This window comes from Scaptodrosophila lebanonensis, unplaced genomic scaffold (assembly GCF_003285725.1).
Source record: "Scaptodrosophila lebanonensis strain 11010-0011.00,11010-0021.00 unplaced genomic scaffold, SlebRS2 tig00000092-arrow-pilon, whole genome shotgun sequence".
Lineage (NCBI taxonomy): Eukaryota > Metazoa > Arthropoda > Insecta > Diptera > Drosophilidae > Scaptodrosophila > Scaptodrosophila lebanonensis.
In genome coordinates this window covers 3,581,450-3,603,910 of record NW_022060566.1, presented here as the reverse complement: position 1 = coordinate 3,603,910, position 22,461 = coordinate 3,581,450, and the positions used below count along the sequence as shown (strand labels likewise).

The 22,461-nt window shown below is 36.6% G+C and overlaps 3 protein-coding genes across 3 annotated transcripts in view; all 3 read right to left on the bottom strand.

Annotated features, from left to right (window-relative positions):
* LOC115627174 (nostrin) overlaps positions 1-14,074 on the bottom strand; it is a 44,378-nt gene extending 30,304 nt beyond the window's left edge. The window contains exon 1 of the mRNA XM_030522772.1: positions 13,948-14,074. Within this exon, the coding sequence (XP_030378632.1) occupies positions 13,948-13,974 (27 nt within the window). The 5' untranslated portion in view covers positions 13,975-14,074. The remainder of the gene's footprint in view (positions 1-13,947) is intronic.
* Positions 14,075-17,172: 3,098 nt separating this feature from the next.
* LOC115627387 (trichohyalin) lies at positions 17,173-19,023 on the bottom strand. The gene has a single exon (XM_030523040.1). It carries the CDS (start codon positions 19,021-19,023, stop codon positions 17,173-17,175), a length of 1,851 nt encoding a protein of 616 aa, XP_030378900.1.
* A 2,268-nt stretch (positions 19,024-21,291) lies between these two features.
* On the bottom strand, positions 21,292-22,441 carry LOC115627320 (alpha-tubulin N-acetyltransferase 1-like). Its single transcript, XM_030522962.1, has 2 exons — positions 22,348-22,441; positions 21,292-22,291 (listed from the first exon to the last, which is right to left on the bottom strand). The coding sequence occupies exon 2, from the start codon at positions 22,283-22,285 to the stop codon at positions 21,575-21,577; it is 711 nt and encodes a 236-aa protein (XP_030378822.1). The 5' UTR covers positions 22,286-22,291; positions 22,348-22,441; the 3' UTR covers positions 21,292-21,574.
* Between the last annotated feature and the right edge of the window lie 20 nt (positions 22,442-22,461).

The following is a 22,461-nucleotide window of genomic DNA, read 5'->3' as shown; positions in this document are numbered from 1 at the left end:
TTTAATAAAAAATGCAGATGTCTTTCAAGACTCCATGAACAGAGCAAAATATTATGTTTTATGCAGTTTGAATTGCTGGCCCATTGTACGTATGCTAGTTAGTAGTAGTATTTGTAATTCTTGAAAGCAAACCCAACCTAGAACAAGTCTAACCAGTCTCAATAAAAATACGACACTACACGACTGCGATTTCAATAGCCATGAGCTGAGCAATTAACTTGGCTAACTGCTAATTGCGCAAATAGCGCGAACACACAAAACACCCTGTGAGAAAAACCTTCCGTCGGCGAACTTGTGAAGAGGCATTGTCATATATATACAAGTAGTAGTATAGTATAATGCTATATCATGTGTATTGGATCGCATTTCGATCGGTCACGCCTCAAAGCCTTTCAATCTGCAATAAATGCTCTTCAATCGAAATGATTTGCTCCCAAAAATTACGTGCTCGTACTGTTCCGGGGGAAGTCTAGTCTATAACTGAAGACACGATTATGTCAAACAGTGGCTTCATATTACCAACTAAAACACACACACCTGGCATTATCGGTTGAGGAACCGCCGCAGCAGTCACAAAAGATAGCTTGCAATTCCAGGTAGCGTACTAATTGCGCGATTGTCCCACCACTTCCATTTCCATTTCCAATTCTATTCCCAATTAGTATTCGAGCACATTATGGCAATTAAACGAGTTCAACGCACCGATCGTGGCAGCTCTTGGCTAATGTTATATCATCCGACAACCTGTCTGTCTGTCTGTCTGCCTGTCTAACTCGCAATTAAAGTAATAGCTATGCCTTAAATATAGTTCATCCATAATAAATAACGATCCCACTTATCGTCGCTATTCGTCTTATCAGCACACAACTGCGGCTATATTTGATTTCATTTTTATAGCAACAAAATATTAGTATGTATATAAATACATATATGAAACGGACGCAACGCCAAGTCAAGGCCCCTAGGTCAACTTCCCCAAGCAATGCAATGAGCGAGACCATCGAACAAGTCGGTTTTAAAAGACGTTGCACGAATTGGTTTCCAAAACCCTTTCTCCAAAGGGTAAAAGGGAAAAAAGGGTATTCTCATTTAATGTACATAGGTAATACACAGAAGGAGGCGTGGCTGTCCCCACAAATCATCATATGTGTATATTTTTTATCAGTACGATAAGACGAACTGTGATCTCGGAGGTTATAGGAGCTAGAAAAATCAAACTTCAAAACTTCCAAATTCTTCTATCTCCGATACAATGAAAGTAGATATATATATTTTAGATAAGTAGGATAAGAGGAGCCACGAACTCGGACAGTATAAGAGCCAGAAAAAGCAAACTTGGTATCCAAATTTTTCTACCAATTAATTAGTTATTGAAAGGTCGATTTACTTGATTTATTTAAATTCTGTTAAGAATAGCTGCTAACAAAAAACAGATTATGTATTTTTATATATATTTTTTTATTTTATTTTATTTTTTTTTTTTGTAAAAGTATAAAAGCAACTAAGAAGGCTGAAATTGTGAACAATGTTTATGACTCCTTGGCTAATTGTGCACAATAATTGCTTTCTGGAAATGTCGACGCGCAGCTAGGACCGTCATCAAAATTTGCAAAAGGATCGTGAAAAAGCTTAAAATTTACGGGAAATAAATAAGCTGGAATTGTCGCAAAACAACATAATAAACATCGAACAAATCGTTGGCCAAACGGAATAAAATCGATCCATTTTTTAATCGAATGGTTCCTAGTGATGGGCAAATGGGTTAGAAAAAGCGCCAGGACAACGCATCCAGATCCGAACTCTGGCGCCAAGTGATTGTCTCTTCTTTTTTTTTGTCATTACAAGGATCATTCAGTGGAGGACTGCAAAAATCGATTTGCGAAGCTTTTCAGCAGCAAGGACATGAGAAAACTATCCTCCAAACGGGACATCTGAGCTAAATCAAGTTTATAAATAGATTCATCAAAAATGAGTTCCTTTTTCTCAAACCAATATAGCTTGCGATGTTATTGAACGTAACCTTATATTTCTGCTAACTACCTATCCCATAAAACAAATGAAGAATCAAAACATTCTCTAATGCCTTTAAATTATCGATCACTTGCAAAAAAGAACAATGATTCTTTTCATTAATTTGCATGTCTGCTATTCGAATATACTAAAGAAAATAAATTAAATAAATGATGAAATGAATAAAGAAATAATATTGTTCAACCATTTGGCCAATTCTTAGCTCGCTCATGTCTCTTGACTTCACACCATTAAGTGTCTTATTACCAATAATTGTTTTATTCACTCAAATACCTCAGAGATACATACATACATATGTAAGTATGTAGAAATGTTTTAGAGACCCCACAGATAGCCGTGAAAATATGAACGCTAAGTCGAGCAAAGCGAAATTTTGCGACAATTAACAGAGAAAGTCGAAATGGACTTTGACGCTGGCTTCGCGTTGCTCGTCGCTTCAAGACACCCAGACATACATACATACGAGTACATATGTATGTACAATATATGTACGTATATATGTGCTATATCATTGCATTAGCTACTCGAATGTGTGTGTGTGTGTGTGTGTTTGTATTTCACGATGACACATTTCAGATGTTCAAGAAAAGCGCAAAGCTTGTCTAAAAAAAAAAGTTGGCAAAAAAATAAATTATAAAGTGTATTAAGGAACAAGCAAAACGCGAATGACAGACAAACAAACAGCGAAAATTAAATGATAAACTACCCGTTGAAAGCAAACATAAACACACACACACACACACACACACATATAAAGACCATCACATACGGTGTGTTTAATTTTTTAATTATTTTTTTTGCACAACCATATTTTGTGAGCAAAAAAGCGAAAAGTTAAGTAAAGCCATGGGAAAAGCAAACCCATACAGACATATGCATATTGGAGCTGTAAAGCTCTTTGATGGTTTTATTAATATTGCAACGATTGATAAATTATTTTTATACGATTTGTGTTGATTTGTTGGCGGCTTAATTGAAAATACAATTACTTGTGTTTCCCAGCCCAGCCCAATAAGCTTTAAAGTCCCACAATTGTCGATAAACTGGAAAAGATCTATATGTCAACGTCTTTTAAGGTAGATACTTGATACCACTAGATGTCCTTAAAAGTCTCATCTACTCTTAGCAATTCGACTTAGCCCCCAATCTGGCCGCCACAGAAACAAAAATATTTTTTGAATTTCTTTATACATTATTTTACATTGACACAAAAAATACATATTTGAATAAACTTGATTATTTCAGTTTAAGTGTTTATTTTGAAATTTAATAAATAATTGATTTTAATAGATAATGCAAATTTTGATAGTAGAACTAATTAAAGATCGGAGGTCGGGTAAGAAGAATTTTCACTTAAGTCGCTAAATGCTGGACTTTCCCTTATCGCTACTTTAGAGTGGCGAACATATGACCAGAAAAAAGATTTATCAAAAAGTTCTGGGATATATAACGGTAAGTCTAAAAGCGTAACACTATATCCCTGAATTTTCACTTATGTCGCTAAATGCTGGACTTTCCCTTATCACTACTTTAGAGTGGCAAAAATAAGACCAAAAAAACAGACTTATTTAAAAAGTTTTCAAGTTCTAGATCCACAATTTAATGAACTTGAAGACTATTTCCGAAATTTGTTGAAAATCAACAAAAGAGCTGCTGTGAGGGAAATGCAGAAAGGCCCCTAAAGCTGTACTTTCAAAGACAATATGAAATCGTGACTGTCACAAGACTTCCTAAGTAATACCATTTCTAGAAACAGAAATATAAGCAAATTTTGTGTTGATTTATTTGTTGCCGTAAAACGTAATAAAAGCTTAGACAGAGCTCGGCCTTGAAGCCCACAAAATAGATCAAAATCGGTTAATTGACGAAAATCACTTCGTTTATGGTTGCACATAAATTTATTGGCTAATCATTCAACAAAGAACTTTCATTGTTTACTTTGAGTTGATAGAGCCGACCTCATTTTTTTTATTATTATTTACTTTTAAAAACAAAAATACGTCATTGCCTCTATATTGCCGTATTATAACGAATACTCAGAGCCATATGTAGGTCCAACAACAAATTTAGGGCTGGCTTAAAGTTTTCTTTTAAACTCCAGAGAGGAAAAACATAGCTTGTATATTATTTGTAGTTTATTTTTGTTAGCTCTTTTGTCAAACTTCATATACTATAATATTCATATTCAAGAGAATTTAACCTTCTTTTGTCAAACTTCATATAATATGAATATTCAAGAGAATTTAACCTTTTTTTTTGATCCCAGCATATGTGTTAAGTCTGTGTTTTAACACATTTCATGAAATTATAATCCACCAGCAGTTTCAAGAGCTCTCAAAAGAAATAACAATGAAGACAGTAACCACCAAAAGTAGTTGCTAGTCATAGTTATAATCAACCTTAAGGCCGTAATGACAAAAAACATAAAAAAAGGTCCAGCAAGTGTGGAAACTTGTGGGCCTGAAGGTACTATGCACGCGATGAAGAAACGCACTTCATGGAATGCAACTTCAAGCGAACGACGCACAGTGACGCATTTTCAATTTTTTCGTTAAATAAATTAATTTTAAATTAATTGAAAAATATGTAAGTCATTGGTGTTAATGAATGAAACCAACAACAAGAACAATAATATATGTATATTGGTTTTTACATTTAACCGGATTCTAATTTGTTAATAATTTCAAATGTGCATATAAATTGCTAAGATTTGTTTAATGATTACAGTGAAAACTCCCTTAACGGCCACCTCTTTTATCCGGGCACTCTCGGCGGACACTTTTTCTAAAACATTCGATCGGTATATAAAGTATTTATCCCCTTAAGCGGACACTCCCCTTGGACGGACAAAAATGGGCCGACTTTCTGATCCAATCCAAAACTAAAAACATATCTGTTATATTTAAATCCCAATATTTTCGTTTCGAATAATAATTGTCTGCTGCAGTTTTTTTTTAAAAACCCAAATCTATAATTTAAAATTTATTTTTGCAATGCAGAAAAAAAGTTAAAAAGTTGAAATAAAATTTTAATCTTTTGCTTCTTCATTTATTTTGTGAAAGAAGTAACAGTATTTGTAATTTCGATTCGAATGAACTCAATAATTCAAATTCAATTAAAATAAAAAAAAATTCAAATTCATATATTTTTTAAACAACATTTTTTTGTTTCTATTTAAACGGAATTATGTAAATATACATATTTGGAATTTTTGCAGCAAATTAAATGTTGATGAAAAGGCCCACTGTGGGACGGCGTCGATCTATAATTTAATTTTTTTATTTTATTTTTATAGAAAAAAATTATAAAGTCCAAATAAAATTAAAAATTGTTTTCCTTCAATTTATTTTGTGTAAAAGGTATCAATATTTGCAATTTCGATTCGAATGAACTCAAAATTTCAAATTCAATTTAAAGAAGAAAAAAAAACAGAAAAATTGAAATTCATATTTTTTTAAACAAATTTCAAATTTCTTTCCTTCAATTTCTTTGTGTAAAAGGTATCAATATTTGCAATTTCGATTCGAAAATTTCAAATTCAATTTAAAGAAGAAAAAAAAAAACCGAAAAATTGAAATTCATATATTTTTTTAAACAACATATTTTTGTATACTATTTAAACGGAACTATGCAAATATACATATTTGGAATTTTTGCAACAAATTAAATGTTGATGAAAAGGCCCACTGTGCGAGGGCGTCGACGGCAATCGGCAGAGTCGGCCCAACACACGAACGCTGCCGCTGCTGACCTTGAAGCGCACACCTAAGTCACGTTCAATGCTGCGACGCTCGACCCACATACACACACACACACACACACACACACACATGCATACACGTAGACATAAATACATATATAAATAAATGTGTATGTATGTATGTAGATCGCACATGTATGTGCACAGGCAGCCAAAGCAGCACACATATGGTGGATTTAACGGTAATTGATTTTCAAGACAGCTTCAACTCGACGACGCGCTTCGACCGAAATGGCTAAAATGGTAACAAAAACGTGCGCTGACTTCGAGTTCGACTGCGACTTCAGCTTTAGCTTTAGCTTCAAGGGGTCGGCCCGCCGTCCGCCGTCCGTCGCACTGTCAGAGAGTGGCGCGACCTGCTTAAGGCGCCACAGCAACAACAACAACAACAACAATAATAATGGCCTGCTGCCACTGACAGCACAAATGTTCTCATTTCTTTTAGAAAATTTCTTCACTTTTCTACAGTTGTGCTTTATTTCGATGCTTCGATGTAGATACATTATTCTTTTTCTATGATTTTTTATTTTTGTTGTAACTTCTTGTATGCTGCTGCGGGGCTCACACATCTGTCTGTCTGCTTGTCTTTCGTTTTCTTTTTAGCAAATTAGGTTGCTCTCCTCGTCTTTATTTTTTTATATTTTTTTTATTTATCGCAGCTCTTACCACAATGCTTGTTGTTTTTTGTTCTGTTTGCATTTTCATTAGAAACGTCTCAATGGTGGGTGGTGGGGCAGGGGGTTCCCCCCCACCCTTCCCCACATACACACTGCCACTCGTTCACATTCCTAACAACGACAATAACTCTCGAAATTCTATCGCATTTAGCAGCAAAACGATTTGCTTTGTGTCTCATTACTTTTTGCACATTCTGCGTCACCTACTTGTATTATTTATCTTTAGTTTTGTTGTTGTTGTTGCTGTTACTCGCATTGTTGTCAGTTATTGAATGACTTTAATTGTTTTGCATTCGTCGGAGCAAAAGTTGTAAAATGCCGAATATTTGTCAATTATTTGTCACGTTGTTTATACACAACCTACACGCCCACAGCATTGTACATTAAAAAAAAAACAAAAAAAAAAAACAAAAACAAAAAATGAAAAACAAAAATATATTATAAATTTACTGACCCTTCCCACAAAAAGCCAACTGCTTCGTTAGTACTACATAGTAGTTTTCGATAACATATACAATAATAAATACAAGTATAGGGGCTGTCATCATTAAAAGTGTTATTAAAAAAATTATAAAGATCTTTTAATTTTATTCATTCTCTCACAATATAATAGTTATTTTGGATTATACTTTACAACTCAACCAAGAATCATTATTTTTGAGCATCAAAATTTAACTCGTAAAATAATGATTGTTCTTTACATTTTTGTTTTTAATCAAAAATAAAGCCATTTCCACAGGGAAGAAGGACATAATTCATATATATCCTTGAATTTGAATGAATGATTTTTTCGCTTTAAAAAAAAACAAATATTCATTATTTGCGATCCCTGAGCGAGCAGAAATGATTGTTTTTAGCAAACGATTTGAAGCTTGTGGGCATTAATTTTTCTTAGTTTTTAGTAGAATTCATATTTTGTAACCATTTTTTTTTTTTTGTTTGCATTGTTTGCATCACAATTCCAAAGAGACACATAATATATATTCTTTATTTTATTGCACAAAGTCCACATTGTTTTTAAAAATGCAAAACTAATGACCAATGTGAAAAAAGCTGCAAAATGGAAGCATTTCTTAAAAGTGAAGACATTTTAAAGACAAAAAATTGCCACAAAACATTTCAACTAAAAACAAAACATCATTTAAATCAAACGATTTCAGTAATAACGAGCTTTTTCTTGAAAAGTTGCCAACCATTTTCTGATTGCCATGCTTTTGATATGATTTATGATAATGATACAAAAAAAAAAGAGCCCCCCATCTATTTTGAGGGCCTCGACTTAATCTCATTATCCGTTACTTCCTTCAATGATTTGTTGAGCTGCCCTTGCAGCTTCGCAGTCTAAGAAGCTTAAGACTTCCCCTGGGGTTAAGCAAATCTTATGGGCCATAGTTGCAAGCTCAACAAGTATTGCAAATTAAAATTGTTGCCATTGTTTGGCTTTTATTATTGTTTCTGGGACCATGTCATTATGATTTATCGCCGATGGTATTTGGCTTTTGTGTGTTATTTCGTCTCTCCTCCTTTTTCTTCTGTTTTTTTTTCAATATCAACAAGTTTTTGAGTGCGAATCACTGAAATCGAATCAAAACAAAACAAAAAAAAAAAAAAAAAAAAAACGCATATCAGCCACAATTGGTGATATGGCTATGGCCATACGAGTATGGTGATTGCACACAAAAATTGCAGCGAGCAACCACAACAACAACAACAACAGCAACAGCAAATGCAACAACAGCAGCTGCTGCAACAATAAATTGCACATCAGCTGCCACATAATGGCGTGGTCTTGCCACAATGGGCGTCGTCAATTATATGGCAAGATCTGCACATCCGGTGGCCAAAGTTTTTCCGCAGTTGCAGGCTATTGTTGTTGTATTAGTTGTAATATATATACTCGTACTTGTACATATCTTTTCCAACCTATGCACACATATATGGCTAATTTGAATGTTTTTTCCTTTACGCGAAACAAGTCGCAGCTAAATGGTGAGTGTATGGTGTGTGTGTGTGTGTGTGTGTGTGTGTAATTAAAAGGTCATTGTCGTCATCGCATAGCGGCTCTTTATTTAGCCAACATAGCCGGGCAAATTATGTGGAAACAGCAAACATTTTGCAATGCACCAAAAAACCACAGAAAACAAAAACAAAATTCATTACAAAAAATAGTAATAACAAAAAAAAAAAAATTAAAAGAAAAGCAACGGCCGATGGCAGCAGCCCGCACGCCCTGTAATGCCAAAAACAAAAACAAAAATTAAGTAGAAGAAACCAGTTAATGATGCACATGAAAACGTTTTTCTCACATGGAAATTATGGCTATACTCGTATAAAGCAACAACAACAACAACAACAACAACTGCAGCCGTCTTGGTAGCTGTAGCTCAGTAGGGGGCGCGGCGTCAACCGCAAGCAACATTGCAACAAGCTACAGTGAAGCCTGCCATTATATTACATATATGTATATATTATTTAATTTTATAGTGGAAATAATATTCCCACTAAAAAAACTGAAGTCGTATCTATATTGTCCACCAAAAGGCGAACACTAAGCAATGATGAAGTATTTTAGAAACTGTGCGATCTTCTATGTTATTATCTATTATATGATCGCCAAGAAATGAAACATACAAATATTGGAGCAGACTTATAAATAAAACTCCTTACTATTTTCTATAAATTCAATTTTCTATCTCGGGCTCGTTGATCGTGGAAAACTCTTCAAAGTATCTAGCGTTTAAATAAACAATTTATTTTCAATCTTGATCACTATTCTTAACTTTTTCGATCTCTGCCAATAATTTGCCGATCACTGTCCAATAATTGTGGAAATATAGTTATTAGCCTTGGTAACATCTCACAGGAAGTGATCCTGTAATACTCCTAAAAGTCTTTGTCGATGATGCGATCTTTTTTATTTTTCATTTTCAATCATAAATGGGGCGTCTCCTTAATTCTACTTGTAGTGATTGCATGATTATTGTCGAAAGATTGCAGAAGTAATGCGATCTTAAATATTTAAAACTCTACCAACGTCTATTGTTGATCACCTTTTAATGGTCTATGGGTTTTCAACGTTTGTAAAGTCGCGTGTGTTCCCCAAATAATAAAATAAAATAATGGTTCATTAATGCTCAATGATCAAAGATCGTAGATAAAGTGTGATCCTAAAAATGAGAACTGAACAACACTTTTTGATCAATAAACATCCCGGCTTAGTGAAGCACACTCTAAAAGTTATCTATCACCGATCTGATCAACGATCATAAGGTTTTGTTGAATGTAGGCTATTGTTCAATTACTTAATAGTATAATCATTAATTCACTATCAGAGTCCTGGACTGTTAAGCATTCAATTGCTGATCACTTGCTCTGGCGATTTAGTGATCATCTTGTATGGACCTGTATCTCCAGTGATCAAAAAATAATCAAATATAGTAGGTTTTTACTAAAACTCTCGCTTCTTCAAGTATATGTAGATGCCTTGTGTGGATCATAAAAACATCGGAGTACTGATTCAAGAGCTATGTATCATTACAGATATGTTGCTTCTTCATCTATTAATGATCCAAGGTCGAAAACCTCGGAGCAACGCTCTGAATAATTACACTTTGGTTGTTTTTACTGTAAAACGCAGACAAAAATAACTATGTAGTTACTTTTAGGAAAAACATGTGCCCACCAGCCAACGCCAACAACAACAACAACGACAACGACAACTACAGTGAAAGTTGACGCTTAAGATACGCTGACCGGCCGGCTGGCTGGCTGCCTGGTTGGTTGACTATCAGCTCGACTGGGAAGGTTCAACTAAAGCGCTGGCCACTGACGCCACAAAAGTTGATGACAATTCACTGTAATTGAACTTGAAGAGAAGGCATATAGCTTCCTTGAAGCTGCCAGACACAGCTGCGGAAATTTTCAAGTCGCTGATGGAAGATGCGCCGATGAAGTGGCTCATCAACCATCAACCAACAAACAACAGAAGACAGACGACAGGAGACAGACAACAACACGTAAGTCACGACATTTGCGCAATCAACAGCAGCATTGCATGCCACTTGAAGTTGGCTGTCTCTGGCCCCACACCATTCGACACTGGTCGGGAAGCGTCTTTGGACAAACCCACCTGACCAGATGGTCTGACCAAAAACTCAAAAACGCTTCCTGATCAGGCATTATCAATGAAAGATTAATCGCAGGGTCGTATTGAAAAACAAAGCACAACTTTTTTTTTATAAAATAGTGATTCTTCTAAGGGATTTATTCAGAGTCTAAGTCCTTCAGCTGATGAGCTAATTATATAGTATTTATGAAAATATTTGATGTAATTGCAAAACATCAAAAGTCCGTTTTTATTCTTAACGGGGCTGCGATGGACTAACGAATATAAATCGAATATACACTAAGATATTTAAGTAAGAAGAGAGGACTGTTCAATAGAAGAAGAAGCTTATATATTGTAGAGAACACTTCGAAATAGAACATAGCTAGAACAAACAAACTTCGACTTTAGATAAAAATATTTAATTTAATTTTGAAATTTCTCTAAAAACAAAACCCTTTGTTTTTTTCTTTTGGAGTTTTGCAAATATATCTGATTTTTAATATGCAAGATTAATGTTTTTATTAAACTATTAAGAGTAATGTTTATAATTTATTTGATTTTTTCATTCTATTTTGTTTCTTAAGCGAAAGCAGTATTATAAACATAGGCATTTATTCTTCTCTTTCTAATGCGGTGTCTTGGATCGTATTTGAAAGCTTCATTCTAAATTAATCACAGTTTCATTTAATATCAAATTTTTAATTAAACTACGAGTATAGACTAGTAATAGTTTAAGGTTTGTTGTGGTTGTCCATAATGTGTAATAAAAACATGAGTTCTGCCCAAAACTGCGCTAGTCATAGCTAGTCATCAAACAATTGAGCATAACTCAATGGGCTTTGGTAAAAACGATTTCATAAAATAATAAATTAATTAAACTAAATAATAATAGTAATTAATTGGAACAACTTGTGACAATCGACAGTTTCAGGTGCAAATTATTTGCCTGCCTGACCCAAAAGTTGATAGTCTTTTTAAACAGAAAAGAATTTTATTCGTGTTTAAAGACTTTTAACGATATACCAACTCCTTCAGTACGTATTGCCAATCTATTCAAACAATTCGCTAAGAAACTGAAAGACAAACATCATGAAACGTTGCAGAAGTAAGTTCTGTCCGCAAACATTTGTCGGCTAGTGTATTATTTTTGCATACGCCACACCTGTAGCTGCAGCTGTTTCCTGAACAGGCAACACACCTGACCATCGATTTTGTGTTTTTGTCTACGGGCACGAGCACTCATTTTTTTTGTTCATTTATTGTCAATGGCCAAAGTTTGATGTTCATAATGTGATTAGGCCAGCGATAATAATCTGTCGTGGCTAACTGTGCCAAATTGAATGGCTGGCGATTGTTGTTGCGGAAAGAAAGTGGCTGACGAAGCTAGCTTTGTGTTAGAATGCAGAACTGGCAGTTCTACCTACTCTTCCCAAATGCGATCTTCCCTAACTTTGTTCATTTCTACAAATACGGCATTGAAATCTTCTCCTTTGATTACCTTTTAAAGCAAATAAATTTATGCTCCAAGACAACATATAATAACAACAACAAAATAATAAATCATTTACTACTTAAATATTTGCTTATGGCCGGACGAATCCGGACGAATATAGGCAAATGTGTTTGAGTGTATGAGCGCATGGGTCTTGAAAACTACCAACGTTAGAGTTAGAAAAATTGGTATTTGGGTTATAGTTCAACTTTCTAACTATGCCCAAAATCTAATTATGCACCAATTATTAATGAAACTAGAGAATATTCCAAGAGACAATAAGCCCCAAATTTGGTTGCCTTCTTTTGATAAACAATACAGCTTTTTGGACGTAAAGCCATTTTTGCTAAGGCAGCTATAAAATAAAGTGCTTCCATTTTGAAAATACATCCGAATATGGAATTAGTGATAGCAGTTATGTTCAAATTAGGGGTAACAATTGGCAGTACTGGCAGTCAAGCATCGGCGAAAAGAAAGTAAGCCTCTGAGATGCGTTTCTTTCTCTGAGGCGCCCAACTAAATGAATTTGTTACGATATCGAAACAAACCATATATATAGTTACTTTGTTTATTCTTAAGGAGGGCTATATTAAAATTTGAGCCTATATGTATGATAAACTTGTTCTGCATAAAGATGAGACAAGTCTTTATGCCAAGTTTGGCATCCGTAGCTGTTATAGTTCAAAAGTTATCGAGGTTCATACAGACGGACGTATATATAGACCGATTCAATTCGATAGTTGATGTCTGGCACTCTTTCTTCTGCCAGCTTAGGGCAACACTGAAGCAATTATATTGTTACACATTATAGGCTATATAAGTTTCTGCCCATATTGCTTTGTTTAGCATTAATCTTTCACAGTTACAGAAGAGTTTATTCATTAATTTTTTTTTTTTTAATAAAAAGGTAAACAGAGAGCGAGTGAAAACATTTTATCAGAATGGTGTTCGCTTATCAAATCGGAAATATCGACTCACTCGTATATAGTATAGCTACTGGCAGGGTGGTTGAGAAAACTTCTGTGAGTCACAACATAAATATGACTTAAAATTTAACTGATATTTGTTGTTATTTACCCATTTGTGTTAAGTCACCCATATTTGCAATATCCACTCCTCTGTCTCCCCATCACCCCACTCCGATTGCAACCGTATCTGATGGTGTGGAAAGCATAGAAGAAGCGAAAAAGAGCAGCAACTCAATATTATTTATGGCATTATTCCAATACACATTATGTATGTATGTATGCCAGTACGGCACCCGGCGCAAGAAAATCGGGTCAGCACGAATGCGAATGGGAATGGGAATGCGTGGGGTCACCAATTGGTTGATTGGCCAATCAGCATTGCAGGCCGAGCGGAGATGCCAAGACAGGTTAATTAACGATTCGCACTAATTAGTCGCCTAGCTCTGGACCGTGAGTGTCGCTTCAATTCGATTCAAATTGTGCAATAAAAAATATGAAAGAGATAAGAGTGAAGAAAAAAAGAAAAAAGTCGAACAAAAGACAGCAAAATTGCACACAAAAAAACACACACACCTACAATATAGATTTTACAATGCGCCGTGAGTGGAAAAATTAGACATGTTTTGCCATCGAATGACTAAACAGAGCCATGGGCTATAGACCGACTATATGTACATACATATATATTAACTCGTATACTTGTACTTGTATGTTTGTATGAGAGGGGCAGTTTTGTATTTTTTTTTATTATTGTTTTTTTTTTTTTTTTTTGTTAGTTCGTTAGTTGCTTAGTTGTAGCTGAATACGGTTAGTGCGCTAGTTAGTTGTTTCGAGTTGAGTTAGTACGGTATATTTGTTATAGTATGTATCTACTTGTATTGATGGCTTCGTCGAACGCATCAATCACTCACCCATGAATTATCTCTGAACTGTGACATGTTTCGCAGGGACCTGGGCAGCGGTTTTGCCTGCGAACAGCTGCACAGAAGACGACGAGAAGAGTTTCAAATGCAATTGCCGAATATCGTAGTATCGAAGTATTGAAGTATTGATGTATCGTCGTATTGTTGCAAAACCAAACAATTATCAAAATTATGCCAATTCTTACATATTCGCCAATAAGTATTTCAATTATTGCTGGCAATTCTCTGCTTTTGATTTGCTTGAATTTAACAATAAATATAATTTTAGAAAACAATTGATTTCAATTGCTTTTAGTTCTTCTGTTATGTTTTCTATCAAATCTATTTATTTTAATTTTTTTTCGTGTTATTTTTTAAGGTGTTAGAAATAACTTGCTTTATTACTGAGTCCCATATATATAAATATAATTATTCACATAAATTTGTTGCTTTTTGTTGAAGTTCTTGTATTTAGGTTCTCTTATTTTTATTTATTTTAGATTTGTTTTATTTTCATTGAACTTTTAAATGCACATCAAATAGGATCTACATTTTCAAATATTTCAAAATGTTTATCATTCATTTAATTGAGAACTTAAGCTTTTATTTCCATGACATACTTGTACCCTTACTCTTTTAAGCACAAGTAGGGGATCGAAATATCTTTGCACAACAATGTTAGTGGATTTTATCGACTGTGGCTATTATGTAAACAATATTTAAATTTCATAATAGGCGTTCAATTCTTGGTTTGCAGTTGTATGAGACAAGTCTACAGGCCAAGTTTTCTGTCCCTTGCTCTTATGGCTCAAAAGTTCTAGAGGTTCATACAAACGGACGTAGGGATAGATAGCGAGATCTATATTAATTCATCGAGTGTTCGATTTGTACCGATAACATAACTTTTCCTGCCATTCTTTAGTACACCCCTCCTCAGCTCTCTGCTAAATAATATTATTTAAATTTTCAGGCCCTAAGAATGTCTGCCAATATCGATTTATATTTATAATAGGTTTTTAATTCATGCTTTCTTCTTATTTCTTTTTTAATAAGTAATGTTACTTTTTCACTTTTTTATAATGTTTATAAAGTTATTGCAATCCAAAAAGCAAAGTTTGAGGCATTAGTTATACATATATCTTTATCAATTTTATTTTTATTGTCATAAGTATTTGTCAATAAATGTTTCATGGCTTCAATTTAAGCAAAAATGTTTTCGACTACTTTATACAATTAGTTTACTCAGTGGATTCAACTATTTTGTGGTAGTTTTAATTCAAGCTTTAGTTTGTTGTTATGTATTTTTAGTTGATACATTTTTTTGTACAAGTAGATATGCGGCATCTACTTTCGTTTTCCTTCTGCTTTGGCGCTCGTGTTTTTAATTTGCAGTTTTAGGTTCGTCTTGGACGGCTTATGGTTTATCTAACCATTTTGTTAGCTAAGCTGCACAAACACAGACACACACACACACACACACAGACACAGGCACAAACATAGACTTGCTGAGGCTAAATGCAGCAAAGCGTAACGCAATGTTAAACAAAATAAGCGCCAAAGCATACGAATGTACTTTTGTATCTGCTGGTGTTTTTGTTATTACTATTGTTGTAGTAGTAGTTGTTGTTGTTGTTGTTGTTGGCGCACGCACTCAGCCGCAACTTAGCATTATAGTGTAAAGCAAAGTAATGCATCAACGATATGTTTGCATGTGGATGGATGTGGACAACAAGAAACATACACAGACACGGACAATGAATGTTTTGTAGCGCTTTTTGGCACGCTTTTTGGTGCAATACTTGTTTGTTATTTAAAATACATATATATATATATTTTATTATTATATTCATTATTAATTACATTTGCCAGTAATTTCGATGATTTTATTTCAGTAACCAAAAAAAAAATAAATAAAAATATAACAAAACCACAAATAAAATCAACGCGTTCACAAAAACCAAAACAAAAAAGAAAACTAACAACAAAATTCCAAAAACGATCGTCAACCGTCTCGCTTCTCGTGGCAATGCGATGCGATGCGCACTCTTTGACTCTGCGCCGCTTACTGAGCTCAAACGATGAGCGAGCAGCACCGCCAGCCCCAACCATCATAGCCCCAAAGCCTACAACGAACCAACCAACCAACCAACGAACCAACGAACCGGCGAACCAACCGACCGGCGAACGTGCCGAGCTACGAACTTTCTAAATGCTTTTTGATGCTCTCTTCTAGACTCTTCGTTTGATTTGGTTTTCGCGCACGATGTCAGGGTAAGAGCAACCACGATCCATGAGCGAAGAGAGAGCAGTTGCTTTAGTCAAGCCAGGCACCAAATTGCAAGCTCCAGCGTGCTTTAAAGCTTTGTTCTCCCATGTGCAGTGCACACTTCTTAAGACCCTCTTTTTTACGCCTTCAATTTAATTTAGGCGGTTCTTTCAAAAACGAAAACTGATTTCCAAATTTTGTCTATAATCTGAATTTAATTTATAATTTAATAACAAATAATTTGAACAAAATTCATTTGTTATTTACTTATTTTTTTTGTGAGTCATTCAATATATGAATAAATATGTATATATGTATAAATATTTTTTGTGATATATTGTTATAAGTAGGTCAGAGGAAACCATCCTTAAATATGTAATATGAATTATAAATTAATGTAAATAGAAATTATTACGAATATAATTTAAAACTTTGTTCACTCAAGCTCCTATACTTTCTGAAATCTGTGGATCCATACAGGCAGACAACCGAACAATGGAACATCCAGAAATTACTTAATGGGATTCATTATCATCGGGTCTTCTCTAATGGATGGTGAAACGAGTGAGTAACAATTATTTATTATGATTTATTTTGTTCCTTCACCTTGCCAGTTGGGGTTTTATTGAAACTCTGGAGTCGGCTATTTGGATGCTTGACTAAATATTAATTTATTTGCGCTTTAACATTGCATTTTTGCATTTACAGTTACACATTAGTTAATATAATTTTGTACAATATACGACACTTGTAATCGATGTCAGAGTTGGACTTGCTTCCCACTATTACTATATGGTTGGGTATCTGAATAATATTTATATATATATCGTTTAGGTACTGCTGGATATTCTGTGCTTTGCCGAGAATTTGTGACGCCTAACAACCGATTGTATGCAAATAGCGATGGATGCGGTCGCCCACGAAACTGCTGTATCAAAAAACGAAAGGAAAACATTAGTTAGTTGAGCCTATTTATAGACTGGATTGGCGATGAAGGCGTACCCGAAATTCTTGCCGTTGGCACTTGACTTGGCGTAGAGCACTGCCATTAGTAGAACCTGTCCGGCAATGAAGAGCTCGCGCTTTCCACAGCTTGTCCAGTTGGACTGGTGGTTTGCTGGAAGGAACTCACGAATCTCCAAATTTCGTTCACGTCGCTCTGAATTTTGTTTTGACTGTTCGATGTTGCGCTCATTGAGCCGCTGCTCTTGTAGCTTGTAGTCCCTGGCCTCATCACGGGCCTCCATGTGTTCCTCACGACGTTCTTCACGACGCTCTTCATGACGTTCTTCACGACGCCCTTCACGACGTTCCTCGCGTCGCTCATTTACTCGTCGTGCCATGTCTCGATTGTGAGTTCGCTCGTTGTCTTGTCTGTAAACCAGACGTTCATCGTATTGTTCCTGTCTCCTGTCATCAGCAGTACGAAGTGATTCTGTGTTTCGTGTTAATGCACGAATTTCGCGGCGTTCAAGCTCTCGTTCGTTACTCTCTCGTCGGTGGTCAACTCGAACTGGCTCTTGGCGCCTCTGAATTTCACGTTCATTGCGTCGTTCTTGGTCTCGCTCCTCTCGACGTTCACCTTCCTCCTCTCGACGCTCATCTCGACGTTCTTCTGCACGTTCCATGCGGAGCTCTACTCTTCGTTCGTCTTCTCGATCTTCTTGGCGCTCAACTTGTCGTTCCTCTGCCCGCTCGTCTCGACGATCCTCTTTTCGTTCCATACGGAGCTCTACTCGTAGTTTCTCTTCTCGCTCTTCACTGCGGTCATCTCGCCGTTCCTCTGCACGTTCAACACGGCGTTCGTCTCGTCGTGCCTCTTCTCGCTCCATGCGTCGTTCATCCTCGCGCTCCATTTGGCGGTCCTCCCGCCTGCTTTGCTCTCGCTTCAATTGGCTTTCTTGTCGCCGATCCTGCTCTCTCTCCAATTGGCGCATTTCCCTTGGTTCATCCTCTCGCTCCAAACGGCGTTCTTCTCGTTCAGGCTGCTCTCGCTCTTCTTGCACACGTTCCCGACTGACGCGCTCTTGTCGTTGGCGCTGCTCCCTTCGCAAGCTATCCTCTCGTCGCTCAATTCCGCTTTCTCGGACTCGTTCAGTTTCTTGTTCCCGTCGTGATATTTCACTTTCTTCGCGACGCTCGGGCACTTCTCGTTCTTGCCTGCTTTCTTCACGACGCACTTCAGCTCGTCGACTACTGTCCACAAAACGGCGTTCACCTTCTCGCTGCTCGCGAATATTTCGTCGGTCTTCCCTTCGCTCTTGCCGATTGCTTTCACGTCGTGCCGTTTCTCCTCGCCTCGCAACCTCACGAGTATGCCTAGATTCGCGTTCTTCTCGACTGAGTCTTCGTTCGGCTTCTTCCCGCCTAGCTCTGACCTCTTCTCGTCGCTCATTGCTCTGACGCTCAAGCCGATCGATTTCACGCCGAGAAACCTCACGAGTAAGCTTAGTTTCGCGGTCACCTCTGACCTCTTCTTCTCGACTAAGCCTTCGTTCCAGCCGATTGCTCTCACGTCGTTCGGGCTCTTGCCGACGAGCAACCTCACGTTCAGCTCTAACCTCTTCTTCTCTCCGCTCTGTTGCTTCTGGACTAAGTCTTCGTTCATCGACTTGTCTATAAACGAGACGTTCGTCGTATTCGTCCATTTCGCGTCGTCTATCATCTGGCATTCCCGACTTCTGCTCTCTCGCTCGCCGCTGGCCTAGTCCTTCCAAACTGTCACTCCTACGCTGGCTGCTCTGCAGCAGCGCCGAAGCACTCAGCTGGACGGCCAAGAATATGGCGCCGAGTATTAGCCATCGCATGTTGGACGACATGGTTTCAGAAGATGTTGTGCTTGTTTGTCTAACTCGGAATAGACTGAAGATCTGGAACTGTTGGCTGTGGCTTGTGCTACTCCGTCAAGCCTTGGAACTGAACTGCTTTTCACTGCGAAAGCGTGCAACTTTTATACAGAAATCCGTGGAGCCGCGAAGCCGTTAACGCCCACGCCAAAGGACTGCTGCCACTGCGATACTTCCCTTTGAATGAACTTCAATTTGTCGCAATTGATTGATAGAATTTCCTTTATCGCACATGTGCACCACTGCCTGGACTCGGCTATTAGCCTCTACTGACATCGTTGGGCACTCAAGTGCGTCTAATTTGCCAGTTTTATGAATGAAGCTCTGTGGACTACGTTGCCGTTGTGACGTCACACGTGACGCAACGCCAAATCAATTTTAAATTCGATTCAACTCAGTCCTTGACACTGACTGCCTATATACCCGTACTTACTGCTCTCTATATCCATTATCCTTCTCATATATTGCGGCAGGCCTGAACTGTGAACTGTGGATGGTGGGTGGTAGGGGAGGAGACAGCGAATGGCGCGCGCTCGCTAAACGCATTTGGTGCACATTTGCGATAAGAGCCATCCAATCAAAACCAATTGAAAACTAATGAGAGCATTATGTAGAGCAGCCATGCAGAAATATAAGTGCATGGAATTGGATTAGCGGGCATTAAATTGTCTATTGACAGCCATGCTGGCTGTCTAGTTACTGCATTTGTTCTTTAATCATCAAAAGCGTATTATACGTATTAAATGCATTAAAAGTAATCATTAAACATATTTTCTTTTTCTACTATAAGCATTAGAAGTACTTGTAGTATTACAAGTATTGCCTGCCTAATAATATATCGTATTGCTCTGACAATGTGAAAGGTAAACAAATACTTGAAGCACTGCTCAAGCAGCTATAGAACTCGTTTTGAAAACATAAAAGAAGTTCGGAAATAGTTATACCAAAGAAAAAACTATTCCGGTCTTAGTAACTACATATATCTACCAAATATTCTTAGATATTTGCCCTTCAAATACTTATTTGATTGCAAATAATTTTATAAAATAATAAAATATCAGTGATTCTTTTCTGTGACAGACAAGTAAAATTGCTAAATTTTTTCCTCTAATAATTTTTACTACTACTCCTATATCTATGTACTTATAAAAGTTTAACGTATTGGTCCGATTTTTTAATCATATCTTCCTTGAACATGAACAAGAAATATCTGAAAAAAAAAACATATTTTCCAAAATGAAAACTACTTCTTAAAGCGTGTTTCGTATTTCCTTCAAGCTTACCTATTGACCTTTATAGTTTGATTTAATGTCTATCTGTATATTAATTCCTTATTTCATTATTTGAAACAATTTTTTGGTCCTACATTGACACGAACGCCCCAATTTTTGTTTCAATTGTCTCTTAAAACCGTAATATTGATGAAAATATTGCTTAAATTATATTAATAAATACCAGAAGTTGACCTTTGACGTAAGGCAAAAAAATTTACCATGAGCACTAAACGGATGTAGTTGTTGAATTTGTGTAAAAATTCAAAGAGTTGCGGGAGTTACTTGTCGTTTCAATCTGGGGCTTAATCTGATCTAACAATCAACCAATTTCAATAAGTTGCAGCTTTTTATTTTCAAATAGTTATCATTTTTATTTTCTTTAAATTATTCATAAAATATATAATATATATCATAAAATATAATTTCATTTTTAATGTAAAACATTGTAAATATTGTATATATGTACATAGATATAAGTGCGTCCTATAGATGCTTACTATAGACAACTTTTGTATTCCCAAACTTTCAATTAGCTTAAGCTGCCATATTGGTAGTAGAAAACTAGTTTAATAAATTATATATACATATTTTACAAAAAAAAAAAAAAAAAAATTAAATTATTCGTTCCACTATTATTTGCAACTAAGAGTAAGCTTTGCCATTTTCCAATTCCAATAAGTTGCAGGCTTTTATTTTCAAATAATTATCATTATTATTATGAATTGCTACCAAAAGATGTCTTTATTTTTTTCCTCCCTTTTAGCATTATGTGTATTATCTGCATCTGAAAAGTATGCTATGATTTTTTCACTTCGCAAAGAAAACTTCTTTAGGCGGAATTCTGATCGCTTTAATGGCTAGAGCGGATTTAATTACGAAATCTGGCCAGAGAAACAAACGAGCAACTTTCCCTTAAATTATAAGGACCCTTACACCCCTAGCAGACGCATTAAAATAAAAGTATAAGTTCGCGACCAAAAACGAAAGCCAATTTATTTGATCTTAACTTAAAATTTGTAAATAGGTAGAGCACCGTGTGTGTGTGTGTTGGTGTGAATAGTGTGTACAGAAGAAGAAGTAGAAAGTGAAGATTTTGTGTATTCCCCCAGTGTGGTCTTGTTCTTGTTGTTGTCTGTTAGCAATTGCAATAGCAAACAAGAAGTAATCGACAGAAGAAGATAGAGTATTATAGCTGGCCCTGTTCTGGATCAGCAATTAGAGCAATAGAGATCTGCTGCTTGGCGTTGAGCTCAGAATTTGCGTCTCCGCGGGGAGCCCCAGGGATAGGGTAACTGCTGGTCGTCAGTTTCGCTGTCCCCTCCTCCATTTCTTACATTGCGCAGTTGAAGCTGTCGCTGTGCTGGTTTGCTATTCACGAGTATGTGGTTGGCTTCAAAGAATCCCTGATAGATCACAAAATGGTTGCTCTGAGGCACGGACCTCTCCAATTGGTAGTGCTTGTTCATGAAACCAGCCATCTTCCCCGACGGCCGATCGATGGCACACTGCACGGCCGACCAGCCCATATCGGCGAGCATATATTCGAATAGGCGTTTGCCCTGACCAGTACGCTGGCAGGATTCATGAACATAGAAATCGAGTATCGAGGGTGCCTGCGACACATTCCGCATAGCGCCATTGACATCGAACAGGAACAGCTGCTTCAGTCCAACCTTCAGCATACCACACACCTGGCCGCGACGTCCTCTCCTCACATTGGCCAACAAGTATACATACTGATTGGGGGCCTCGCGCACCCGTCCCGCTGTGGTCACCGGAGACCGCAAATCCTGGGCATGAGCCGACAACACCCCCATGACGTTCAATATCTCGCTGACCTGTGCGATCACTTTGCAGTGCTGGTTCCGGCCCAGTACCGTGCCCATGGGCAGCAGATCATTTGTAATCTTGATCACAGGCTGACGAAACAGCTGATCCAAGCTGAATTGAAAATCCGCCATCTCTCTCTGCAATAACCTTAACTAATCGAGAATGGCAAGCATTTAACTGCACGGAGACTTACCGTTGCTCAAGGAACGTTGGTTAGGCCGAGTTGTTTGGGAAACGTAAGAAAAAGTAAGTCGAATTTTTCCTAATTTACCTGATCTGTATTGCCCGACAATCTAGATGGGAATAC